This window comes from Notolepis coatsorum, assembly GCF_963971535.1.
Source record: "Notolepis coatsorum genome assembly, chromosome: 7".
Lineage (NCBI taxonomy): Eukaryota > Metazoa > Chordata > Actinopteri > Aulopiformes > Paralepididae > Notolepis > Notolepis coatsorum.
Genome location: NC_140171.1, coordinates 179,219,596 through 179,233,283, shown reverse-complemented (window position 1 = coordinate 179,233,283; position 13,688 = coordinate 179,219,596). Strand labels below are relative to the sequence as shown.

Sequence of the window (13,688 nt, the reverse complement as noted above, 5' to 3'; positions counted from 1 at the left end):
GAATTGATTACGTCTTTGCATCCCCGAGAATATTTGATAAATATGAAGTGGAAATGACACCCAATGCGCTATCAGATCACTGCTACTTAATCCTGAAAGCAACATTTGGTACACTATCTACCCGGGCCCCAAGATGGCGTTTTAATTCGATGCTGCTTAACAACAAGGAATTCATTACACAAATTAAAGAAGCTCTCACAGTATTCCTACAAGATAATGCTAACTCGGTGCAAGATCCCAGAATATTATGGATGTCGGTAAAGAATATGATCAAGGATTTCTCGGATAGATTTACCTCCATATTGCGCAAAAATCAAAACACAAAACTGTCTGAAATGGAAACGCTTTACTCAACGCTTTTTAATTCTTTAAAATACAACAACTCTACTAGACTAGATAACCAAGTTAACATTCTAAAGACAGAGATCAAAGCAATGTACAGACAAAAATCGGAATTGCAAATACGCAGCACTAGACAACAGCAGTACTTCCAAGGTTCTAAACCTAGTCACCTATTAGCCATGCGACTAAGAATTAATGCAAAATTTGCAGATATAACTGCCATTAGGAAACAACAAGCTCTAGTAACAGAACCCAAAATAATAAACGATACATTCAAAGAATTCTACTCCGATTTATATAACTCAGAAACGACCTTTGATCAAGACAAATTAGACACATATCTTAATCAAATTACTCTCCCTAAACTTACGGATGAAGACGCTAAACAGTTCGAAGTACCGATCACATTAGAAGAACTCAAGAAGGCCATATCCGGAATGAAAAACGGCAAAGCTCCGGGAATTGACGGTATCCCATCAGAAATGTACATTTCTTGCTGGGACATATTTGGACCCTTATTACTAAATATGATCTTATACTCAGTCAAAGAGGGAAGCTTCATTGAACACCAAAATACCGCACTCATTTCAGTTCTTCACAAAAAAGACAAAGACCCCACTGAGTGCGGTAGTTACCGTCCTTTAAGCCTCCTCGGAACCGATGTCAAACTGTACTCTAAGATATTAGCCATCAGATTGCAAAAGCATATGACGTCTTTAGTTCATCCGGACCAAACAGGCTTCATAAAAGGTCGCCTGATCAACGATAACATAAGGCGAATACTGCACGTACTAGATACAGACAAAGAGGACATCACACCTAAGGCGATACTATCCCTGGATGCTATGAAAGCATTTGACAGGTTGGAATGGTCGTTTCTATGGGCAGTATTGGAAAGGATGGGGTTAGGAAAAGGTTTCATTGATATGATTAAAGTACTATACAAGGACCCATCGGCCAGGATTACAACAGGCACATTCATCTCCGATATCTTTCCGGTATCACGCTCAGCCAGACAAGGTTGCCCTCTTAGTCCCGGACTATTCGATCTATCATTAGAACCTTTAGCACAATTTATAAGACAATCCCAACACATAGAACCAATAGTAATCAAGGGCACACATCATAAAATTAGTTTATATGCGGACGACGTAATATTGTTCATGCAAAACCCCAACAACACATTGCCGCTTATACTCAAGTTGATAGAGAACTTTGGTGATTTATCGGGATTTAAAATAAATTGGCCTAAGTCGGCTTTTCTTCCTCTTAACACCAGTGCAAAAAAAGAGACAACCCTCCCAGGTGCGATACCCATGGTCAAACATTTCAGATGCTTGGGTGTGGAAATATTTCCCACCATAAGACAAACGGTGAAGCACAATTACACAAAAATACAGAACAAAATCAAGGACGACCTGGACAGGTGGGCAAAACTTAAAAACTCAGTACAGGCAAGGGTATCAATAGTTAAGATGGATGTATTACCAAGAATCAATTTCTTCAGCTCAATGCTTCCGTTACCTCCTCCAGAGGGCTACTGGAAAAGATTACAAACCTCCACATACAAATTTATTTGGAATAACAAACCACCTCGCATAAAAAGATCCACCGCACAGAGAAATAAAGCAGACGGTGGCATGGCAGTCCCAGATTTTTTACAATATTTTAATGCCTTCACATTAAGACCATTGAAGAAGATATGGTTTGACCCCCAGGCTTTGGTATCTTGGAGAAAATTAGAAGAAAACATAGTAGCCCCACAGAGATTGAAAGACATAGCATACACTAAACTTTCAATCAAGCATTGTGAGCGAGAATTTGGCCCAATAATAACCCATGCAATCAGGACATGGCGGGAAACACAAAGGAAATGTCCTAACCCTCAAGTATGGCATAATCACACTCCCATATTCAATAACAATGCTCTCTTAATGGGAAAACGACCTATAAGATTCCCTATATGGGAAGAAAGAGGCATACACTCATTAGGGGATATTTTTAATAACAAGGGCCTCTGTAGTTATGTCGAAATATGCATAAAGTTTAACCTCACCGAGTCCACATGGCTTTTTTACATACAGTAACGACTGTGTATGAGATCTCACGGTGTTCCATTACACATACCAATTGAACACCACAGATACCACAAATTTTTCTATGAAAGAGATACATTGGGAGGTTTTGTATCAGGTTTTTATTATCAATTACTAACGTCCTCGTATGAAACCCTTCAACTAGACAATGTCTGGAGGAGGGATATACCAGACCTGGAAAATGACTTTGATTGGCAAGGAGCCTGGGCAAATGTCCGACTTACATCAAGGAACCCGGATCATCAACAAATCAATCTGAACTATATTCACAGGACATACTTGACTCCTATAAGGCTGTGCAAAATGGGGCTTATACAAGACTCCAAATGCTCCCAATGTACAAATGGGGACGAAGGAACATTTATGCACATGTATTGGGACTGCCCACCAGTTAAGGCATTCTGGAAAGATGTGTCCCAACAATTATCAATACTCGTATTTTGGAATATACCTGTACACCCCGCGGTATTGCTATTGAATGATGTTTTTGAGTTTACAGTGAATCCACAACTAAAAAGATTGGTTTTATCGGGTATCACAGTAGCTAAAAAACTGATCGCATCACGTTGGTTTCAACCGGAAAAATTGTGCCGGAAAGTGTGGTTTCTTACATATCTCGATGTGATATATCAAGAAATATCTACAGCAAGAATTCTGGGTCTCAATGAATCCAAAATGTCAATGTGGTTAGAAGTGGTGGAGAGAATAAAAGCTAGCCTATAATGGTGGTGTCTGGTTAGGAGTGAGGGATAATGGAGGTACTATCCAAGAGGGGGTCCGGGAGGGGGGGGTTTGAGCTGGAGCATATGTGTGTAGGGTTTTAGAAAATAGGTATTAGGGGTATATTATATACTAACATTTATATAATTGTAACTTCGCTGGATATACACTGTATACGGTTAAAATGTTATTATTGACTATTTTTGTTTTATCCTGTTTCTGTACTTGCATATATTTTAACCACCTTTACTGAAAGTTTCATTATACATTGTGTGTTGAGTACTGACTTTTAATAAGTTTTGTTTTGCAATAATAAAAAAAATTTAAAAAAAAAAAAGATATCTGGTAAGTTAAACTTTAGGGACAATTGTGTGAAAGACATAAATGAACTGTCTTGGTACAAATCATAAATGCTCAGAATGCCATTCTTAAACCAGTTGCTGAAGGTTTCATCCACCATAGAGGGAGGAAATAGGACGTTTTTGTGGACAGGTGACGACTGTGACATGGCGTGGAGACCAAAGTGTTTTCTGAACTGGGACCAGATCCGGAGGAAGTGTTGTACTAAGAGGGTGTTGGTGTACTGGGCGGTTGTGACTGGGAGCGAAGAGCAGACTAAGGATTGCAAGGATGTTCTAGAACAAGATGCCCTTTCCATGTCCACCCATGCCGGCACCCACTGACAGTCCGTAATGGGAATGACTCCAATAGAGAATGCTGTGAATATTTGCAGCCCAAACAGTACTGTATTTGTAAATCTGGTATGTCATAAATGTATAGATGTAGCAGTACTGTCTATCTGTATGTCATGTATGTTATGATTAATTGAAAATGGGGGACCCTGATGTAAACAAGACAAACGTCTTTCTCTGGTCTGCATCCCCTTAACAATTGTGTGTATTGAGCTGTACTGTACTGTACCCATTCTGCAATCTGTTAATAACATTTTCAATCAATCAATCAAGGCACAGATTTAGTGCATCCTAAAGTCCTACATTTTGAACACCACAGTTCAACTTTGATTATGAAAGTACAATAGTAGGCCTATATGGATTTATGGGTTGTCTGGGGACTGATTCAGTCTTTACACTACCAAAATATGAGTGAATGAGTTTATTTATTTCGAACATAAATAAAAAACGAATGGAATACATTTAACATTTTAAATAAAACAAAGTAATAAATGGATAAAAAAAACAGTAATGTTCGAAAAGGAGTAGGATGAAGTGTTGTATGTATTCCTACCCCCTTCACACTCTATTATCTTATGCACTCATATTAGCTCATTTTCATACAACCCAAATTTCCACACTATGTAAAGAAAATATTATGAAAAGAAAACGGTCTCATTCTCCAACAGACTTACGACAAAAAGGGCTTTCTCTTAGGGCCATTTGAGACCTTTTCGGGCAAGACATGAATATAGACAATATATTATAATATAATATTAATTATATATGTTTTATTGGGACAGTTGGTGAATCCCAAAATCGTCCCGAAAAGGTCTCAAATGGCCCTAAGAGAAAGCCCTTTTTGACGTAAGTCCTTGGAGAATGAGACCCATGAATTTAGACCAGGGGTAGGCAACCCTAGGCCCGCATAGGCACGTGGGGGCATTTTCATTGGCACAGGGGGCAGCATAAAAAAAATTATTATTATTATTTTTTTTTTTCGCTTAAAAATAATAGAGTGAAATATTTTGCACTGTTGTCGCATTTATCTTGTTGAAATCCTCCCACAAAAGGTATTTTTTGTAAGTCGAGTATATCAAGGAGGTTTTTCTCTGTAGCTCAGATGTTTTGTTTGAAGGCTTGCCAAACAAAGAGACAATCAAATCAAGGATAAAAGATATCCCCATGTCAGCTTGAAGTGTCGAGCGACGCATCAACGAAATGTCAGAAAATATCAGAGAACAGCAAACAGCTGGGTTAAAAGATGCTCCGGTGTGCAGCTTAAAGTGACCAACTACAGCCCCCAGATAACGGAGCTCAGTAAAGCAAAACTGTTTGTCTGCATAATAATAACAATAACAATAATGATGTAATAATGTAAAAATTATCATAAAAAATACCAGATTATGAGAGATTTTTTTTACGATGCATGGAATATTGTTGATATGGCACACTAGTTACAACTACCGTATATTTCAAACAGGCACTTCATGTCAAAAAGGTTGCTGACCCCTGATTTAGACTCCTCTTGTAGTGTGCATAATGGTTTTAAGTAATTTTTATAAGTGTTGCCCCAAATCTCCACAGTAGTTCATATGGTAGTATAGTACGAGTGAGCAATATAGAATGTACAGTGATTTATGATCCAAGATGTGTTTGATTTTCTCTAGTACTGCAGTGCTCCTTGCGATTTTAGTTTTTCTGTAGTTTATGTGAGGTTTCCAGCTGATTTTGTGGTTCAGTATCACACCTAGAAATGTATTTTCATACACTCTTTCAATGTTAACATCATCTATAGTCATTTGTACTTGCATGTCTATTTTATGTTTTCCAAATAACATAAGTTTGGTTTTACTCAAATGTAATGACAATATTAGCTCGCATAATTTATAATTATAAAATGTAGCCTTAATGTGTGATTGCTAATTCATGACCACGGATTACATGATGATAATATGTTGACACATTAATTACATTTATTATCGGGGCTTGTTTCTGGTATATAGGGGTATAGGTCGGGGTGTAGTGTCACTATGACATGGCAGCGGAAACATTTTGGGAAAACGCCAGAAAGCTTGGGGCCAGCTTATATACTTAAATATATAACTTATTTGGAACTTTTGTTAGCTATTTTATTGAAATCATGCAGAAAATTACAGCAAATGGCTTTCTTTATTGCAAATAATTTTGCCCCCTGGATGGCAAAATTGATCAATTATAAATTTGACTGAATTGCAGTAAGGACTTCTACATCTATAAGTATCTTGTATTTATTTGATGTAGGACTAGCTTGTGTGTCACTAATGCACATTTGGACTTGTTCCCAGGGCAGTGACTCGGGCCTGCGCTGGATCTCTGTGCTGAACAACGTGGCCGACCAGCTGTATTACCCCTGTGAACACGTGGCCTGGGCCGCGGACGCCCAGATCATCCAGGTCAAGTCTGAGAGGTGGTGGCTGTTCAGCACCGCACTGTGGGGAACGTCTCTGCTGCTGGGAATACTCAGGTGAGACTGTTCAGCACTGTGTGTCTCTGCTGCTGGGAATACTCAGGTGAGACTGTTCAGCACTGTGTGTCTCTGCTGCTGGGAATACTCAGGTGAGACTGTTCAGCACTGTGTGTCTCTGCTGCTGGGAATACTCAGGTGAGACTGTTCAGCACTGTGTGTCTCTGCTGCTGGGAATACTCAGGTGAGACTGTTCAGCACTGTGGGGAACATCTCTGCTGCTGGGAATACGTACCTTAGGGAGCAGCTCCACAGACTCCAGCAGGTCTAACAGCAGGTCTAACAGCAGCAGGTCTAACAGCAGGTCTAACAGCAGGTCTAACAGCAGCAGGTCTAACAGCAGCAGGTCTAACAGCAGGTCTAACAGCAGGTCTAACAGCAGGTCTAACAGCAGGTCTAACAGCAGGTCTAACAGCAGGTCTAACAGCAGGTCTAGCAGCAGGTCTAACAGTAGGTCTAACAGCAGGTCTAACAGCAGGTCTAACAGCAGCAGGTCTAACAGCAGGTCTAACAGCAGGTCTAACAGCAGGTCTAACAGCAGCAGGTCTAACAGCAGGTCTAACAGCAGGTCTAACAGCAGGTCTAACAGCAGGTCTAACAGCAGGTCTAACAGCAGGTCTAGCAGCAGGTCTAACAGTAGGTCTAACAGCAGGTCTAACAGCAGGTCTAACAGCAGCAGGTCTAACAGCAGCAGGTCTAACAGCAGGTCTAACAGCAGGTCTAACAGCAGGTCTAACAGCAGGTCTAACAGCAGCAGGTCTAACAGCAGGTCTAACAGCAGGTCTAACAGCAGGTCTAACAGCAGGTCTAACAGCAGGTCTAACAGCAGGTCTAACAGCAGCAGGTCTAGCAGCAGGTCTAACAGCAGGTCTAACAGCAGCAGGTCTAACAGCAGGTCTAACAGCAGGTCTAACAGCAGGTCTAACAGCAGCAGGTCTAACAGCAGGTCTAACAGCAGGTCTAACAACAGGTCTAACAGCAGGTCTAACAGCAGGTCTAACAGCAGCAGGTCTAACAGCAGGTCTAACAGCAGGTCTAACAACAGGTCTAACAGCAGCAGGTCTAACAGCAGGTCTAACAGCAGGTCTAACAGCAGCAGGTCTAACAGCAGGTCTAACAGCAGGTCTAACAGCAGCAGGTCTAGCAGCAGGTCTAACAGCAGGTCTAACAGCAGGTCTAACAACAGGTCTAACAGCAGGTCTAACAGCAGGTCTAACAGCAGCAGGTCTAACAGCAGGTCTAACAGCAGGTCTAACAGCAGGTCTAACAGCAGCAGGTCTAACAGCAGCAGGTCTAACAACAGGTCTAACAGCAGCAGGTCTAACAGCAGGTCTAACAGCAGCAGGTCTAACAGCAGGTCTAACAGCAGCAGGTCTAACAGCAGGTCTAACAGCAGGTCTAACAGCAGGTCTAACAGCAGCAGGTCTAACAGCAGGTCTAACAGCAGCAGGTCTAACAGCAGGTCTAACAGCAGGTCTAACAGCAGGTCTAACAGCAGGTCTAACAGCAGCAGGTCTAACAGCAGGTCTAACAGCAGCAGGTCTAACAGCAGGTCTAACAGCAGGTCTAACAGCAGGTCTAACAGCAGGTCTAACAGCAGGTCTAACAGCAGCAGGTCTAACAGCAGGTCTAACAGCAGGTCTAACAGCAGGTCTAACAGCAGGTCTAACAGCAGGTCTAACAGCAGGTCTAACAGCAGGTCTAACAGCAGGTCTAGCAGCAGGTCTAACAGCAGGTCTAACAGCAGGTCTAACAGCAGGTCTAACAGCAGGTCTAGCAGCAGGTCTAACAGCAGGTCTAACAGCAGGTCTAACAGCAGGTCTAGCAGCAGGTCTAACAGCAGGTCTAACAGCAGGTCTAACAGCAGGTCTAACAGCAGCAGGTCTAACAGCAGGTCTAACAGCAGGTCTAACAGCAGGTCTAACAGCAGCAGGTCTAACAGCAGGTCTAACAGCAGGTCTAACAGCAGGTCTAACAGCAGGTCTAACAGCAGCAGGTCTAACAGCAGCAGGTCTAACAGCAGGTCTAACAGCAGGTCTAACAGCAGGTCTAACAGCAGGTCTAACAGCAGCAGGTCTAACAGCAGGTCTAACAGCAGGTCTAACAGCAGGTCTAACAGCAGCAGGTCTAACAGCAGGTCTAGCAGCAGGTCTAGCAGCAGGTCTAACAGCAGGTCTAACAGCAGGTCTAACAGCAGGTCTAACAGCAGGTCTAACAGCAGCAGGTCTAACAGCAGGTCTAACAGCAGGTCTAGCAGCAGGTCTAACAGCAGGTCTAACAGCAGCAGGTCTAACAGCAGGTCTAACAGCAGGTCTAACAGCAGGTCTAACAGCAGGTCTAACAGCAGCAGGTCTAACAGCAGGTCTAACAGCAGGTCTAACAGCAGCAGGTCTAACAGCAGGTCTAACAGCAGGTCTAACAGCAGGTCTAACAGCAGCAGGTCTAACAGCAGGTCTAACAGCAGGTCTAACAGCAGCAGGTCTAACAGCAGGTCTAACAGCAGGTCTAACAGCAGGTCTAACAGCAGCAGGTCTAACAGCAGGTCTAACAGCAGGTCTAACAGCAGGTCTAACAGCAGGTCTAACAGCAGCAGGTCTAACAGCAGCAGGTCTAGCAGCAGGTCTAACAGCAGGTCTAACAGCAGGTCTAACAGCAGCAGGTCTAACAGCAGGTCTAACAGCAGCAGGTCTAACAGCAGCAGGTCTAACAGCAGGTCTAACAGCAGGTCTAACAGCAGGTCTAACAGCAGGTCTAACAGCAGGTCTAACAGCAGGTCTAACAGCAGGTCTAACAGCAGCAGGTCTAGCAGCAGGTCTAGCAGCAGGTCTAACAGCAGGTCTAACAGCAGGTCTAACAGCAGCAGGTCTAACAGCAGGTCTAACAGCAGCAGGTCTAACAGCAGGTCTAGCAGCAGGTCTAACAGCAGGTCTAACAGCAGGTCTAACAGCAGGTCTAACAGCAGGTCTAACAGCAGGTCTAACAGTAGGTCTAACAGCAGCAGGTCTAACAGCAGGTCTAACAGCAGGTCTAACAGCAGGTCTAACAGCAGCAGGTCTAACAGCAGCAGGTCTAACAGCAGGTCTAACAGCAGGTCTAACAGCAGGTCTAACAGCAGGTCTAACAGCAGGTCTAGCAGCAGGTCTAACAGCAGCAGGTCTAACAGCAGGTCTAACAGTAGGTCTAACAGCAGGTCTAACAGCAGGTCTAACAGCAGGTCTAACAGCAGGTCTAACAGCAGGTCTAGCAGCAGGTCTAACAGCAGGTCTAACAGCAGGTCTAACAGCAGGTCTAGCAGCAGGTCTAACAGCAGGTCTAACAGCAGGTCTAACAGCAGCAGGTCTAACAGCAGCAGGTCTAACAGCAGGTCTAACAGCAGGTCTAACAGCAGGTCTAACAGCAGGTCTAACAGCAGGTCTAACAGCAGGTCTAACAGCAGCAGGTCTAACAGCAGGTCTAACAGCAGGTCTAACAGCAGGTCTAACAGCAGGTCTAACAGCAAGTCTAACAGCAGGTCTAACAGCAGGTCTAACAGCAGGTCTAACAGCAGGTCTAGCAGCAGGTCTAACAGCAGGTCTAACAGCAGGTCTAACAGCAGGTCTAACAGCAGCAGGTCTAACAGCAGCAGGTCTAACAGCAGGTCTAACAGCAGGTCTAACAGCAGGTCTAACAGCAGGTCTAACAGCAGGTCTAACAGCAGGTCTAACAGCAGGTCTAGCAGCAGGTCTAACAGCAGGTCTAACAGCAGGTCTAACAGCAGGTCTAACAGCAGGTCTAACAGCAGCAGGTCTAACAGCAGGTCTAACAGCAGGTCTAACAGCAGGTCTAACAGCAGGTCTAGCAGCAGGTCTAACAGCAGGTCTAACAGCAGGTCTAACAGCAGGTCTAACAGCAGGTCTAACAGCAGCAGGTCTAACAGCAGGTCTAACAGCAGGTCTAACAGCAGCAGGTCTAACAGCAGGTCTAACAGCAGGTCTAACAGCAGGTCTAACAGCAGGTCTAACAGCAGGTCTAACAGCAGCAGGTCTAACAGCAGGTCTAACAGCAGGTCTAGCAGCAGGTCTAACAGCAGGTCTAACAGCAGGTCTAACAGCAGGTCTAACAGCAGCAGGTCTAACAGCAGGTCTAACAGCAGGTCTAACAGCAGCAGGTCTAACAGCAGGTCTAACAGCAGGTCTAACAGCAGGTCTAACAGCAGGTCTAACAGCAGGTCTAACAGCAGCAGGTCTAACAGCAGGTCTAACAGCAGGTCTAACAGCAGGTCTAACAGCAGGTCTAACAGCAGGTCTAACAGCAGCAGGTCTAACAGCAGGTCTAACAGCAGGTCTAACAGCAGGTCTAACAGCAGGTCTAACAGCAGCAGGTCTAACAGCAGCAGGTCTAACAGCAGGTCTAACAGCAGGTCTAACAGCAGCAGGTCTAACAGCAGGTCTAACAGCAGGTCTAACAGCAGGTCTAACATCAGGTCTAACAACAGGTCTAACAGCAGGTCTAACAACAGGTCTAACAGCAGGTCTAACAGCAGGTCTAACAGCAGGTCTAGCAGCAGGTCTAACAGCAGGTCTAACAGCAGGTCTAACAGCAGGTCTAACAACAGGTCTAACAGCAGCAGGTCTAGCAGCAGGTCTAACAGCAGGTCTAACAGCAGGTCTAACAGCAGGTCTAGCAGCAGGTCTAACAGCAGCAGGTCTAACAGCAGGTCTAACAGTAGGTCTAACAGCAGGTCTAACAGCAGGTCTAACAGCAGGTCTAACAGCAGGTCTAACAGCAGGTCTAACAGCAGGTCTAACAGCAGCAGGTCTAGCAGCAGGTCTAGCAGCAGGTCTAACAGCAGGTCTAACAGCAGGTCTAACAGCAGGTCTACATTACATTTACATTTACATTTAGTCATTTAGCTGACGCTTTTATCCAAAGCGACTTACAAGTTCTGTACGACAAGCCATCAGGAAGAGCACAACTCTATCAGCTGAGTAACAATGTTCATCAAAGTGTTGAGTGCTTCAGTGTAGGTTAGTTTATTAGGACAAGTGCATGACAGTATGGTTAGTTAGGGTTAGATTTTTTTTTTTTTTTTTTTTATTCAGATAATGGTTGAAGAAGTGCGTCTTTAGTCGACGGCGAAAGATTGGACGTGTTTCGGCTGTCCTAACTGGGGTGGGTAGTTCATTCCACCATTGTGGGGCAAGGACTGAGAATAGGCGACTTCTCTTTGATGACCCTCCCGGAGCTTGGATAGGAGTAGGTCTGAGGCGGCCAGAAGATGCAGAGCGTAGGGGTCTTGAGGGTGTGTAGTTAGAGACCATTGACCGGAGGTAGGCGGGAGCAGTTCCCTTTGCCGCACGGTATGCTAGGTCGAGGGCCTTGAAGCGGATTCGTGCAGCAATGGGGAGCCAGTGCAGGTCCCTAAGAAGTGGGGTGACATGGGCCGACTTCGGTAGGTTTGAGATCAGGCGGGCCGCTGCGTTCTGAATGAGTTGAAGAGGCTTAGTGGCAGTGGCCGGGAGGCCAGCGAGCAGTGCGTTGCAGTAGTCGAGGCGGGAGATGACTGTTGATTGGACGAGGAGTTGGGTGGCTTCTTTTGTCAGGAAGGGGCGTATCCTTCTGACGTTGCTCAGGAGGAATCGGCAGGTTCTGGTTGTCGCTGCGATGTGAGCAGAAAAGTTCAACTGGTCGTCGAGGACAACACCAAGGTTCTTGGCGGTCGGGGACGCGGTCACAGCTGCATTCTCGACTGTGATGGAAAGGTCGGTCAGGGGGGAGGATTTGGCCGGCAGGTGGAGCAATTCTGTTTTGCTTAGGTTCAGTTTGAGGTGGTTGGTCGTCATCCAGGCGGAGATGTCGGACAGACAGGCCGAGATCCGCTCAGAGACGTGGATATCTGAGGGAGGGAAGGAGAGGAAGAGTTGAGTATCGTCGGCATAACAGTGGTAGGAGAAGCCATGAGACGTGATAATGTTACCCAGTGATTTAGTGTAGAGGGAGAAGAGAAGGGGTCCTAAAACCGAGCCCTGGGGGACACCCGTCCGCAGGGGGCGGGTGGCCGACAGGGTCCCTCTCCATGACACTTGGTAGGAGCGGTCATTGAGGTATGATGACAACCATGTCAGCGCAGAGCCAGCCACTCCCATTCCTGCGAGGGCCGCGAGGAGGATCTGGTGGTTGACTGTGTCGAAGGCTGCAGATAGATCTAGGAGAATCAGGACAGAGGAGAGGCCTTTCGCTTTTGCTAAGTGAAGTGCCTCTGTGACCGCAATGAGGGCTGTCTCTGTGGAGTGACCAGTCCTGAAGCCTGACTGATTAGGGTCTAGGAGGTCATTCTGTAAGAGATAAGCAGTAAGTTGGTTGGATACAGCACGTTCAAGTGTTTTAGAAAGGAAGGAGAGAAGAGAGACAGGACGGTAGTTGCCTATGACGGTAGGGTTCAGGGATGGTTTTTTTATGAGGGGCGTGACTCTGGCTTGTTTTAGGGAGGTGGGGACCACCCCCGAGTTGAGTGAGGAGTTGATGGTTGCAGTTAGGAATGGGAGGATGTCTGGTGCTATGGTCTGGAGGAGTGGGGAAGGTAGCCGGTCCAGCTGGCATGTAGTCGGACGGTTCGACGTTACCAGTGTCAGGGTCTCGGCTTCTGTAATGGGAGAGAAAGATGACAGAGTGAAGGATGAGGTTCTCGATTCAGCATTTGGAATGGGTGGGGGTTGGGAGAAGGAGCTGCGGATGTTCTCCACTTTTTCCTCAAAGAAGATCGCAAAGTCTTCGGCAGAGAAAGATGAGGGAGGGGGGGGTGGGGGGGGGAGTGAGGAGGGAGGACATGGTAGCATGCAGTTTGCGAAGATTCTTGGCAGAGGCCTCGATCCTATGGTGGAAGAAAGAAGCTTTGGCATTAGTAATGGTTTTGGAGAATGTTAACAAGAGGTTGTGATATGTGTCGATGTCAGCAGTGAGGCGTGACTTTCTATACTTCCTTTCAGCTGCTCTCAGGACCTGTCTTTGTTCTCTCACTGGATCTGTCAGCCATGGACTGGGTGGGGAACGGCGGGCAGGTTTCTCAACGAGGGGACAGAGCTTGTCGAAGGAGGTTGCAAGGGCTGAGAGGAGGGTGGAGGTTGCCATCTCTGTGGAGAGAGCAGAGAAGGTGTCACTCAAAGGTAGAGTGGATAGTATGTCAGAGGAGAGGGTGGAGGGGGATAGGGAGGGCAGGTTGCGTCTGAGTGAGACGGTTTGAGTTGGGGTGAAGACCTTTCGGTTAAGCATGAGAGTTAGTGAGAAGGATATGAAGGAATGGTCAGATACATGTAGGGGAGTTACCGTGGTGTTAATGATGCTGGAGTTACGGGAAAATATGAGATCCAAGGAGTT

The 13,688-nt window shown here is 45.4% G+C and overlaps 1 protein-coding gene across 1 annotated transcript in view; it reads left to right on the top strand.

Moving 5' to 3' along the window:
• The window catches only part of LOC311231859 (uncharacterized protein), a 127,322-nt gene that overhangs the window by 17,902 nt on the left and 95,732 nt on the right, over window positions 1-13,688 (top strand). The window contains exon 3 of the mRNA XM_084318481.1: window positions 6,157-6,335. Within this exon, the coding sequence (XP_084174607.1) occupies window positions 6,157-6,335 (179 nt within the window). The remainder of the gene's footprint in view (window positions 1-6,156; window positions 6,336-13,688) is intronic.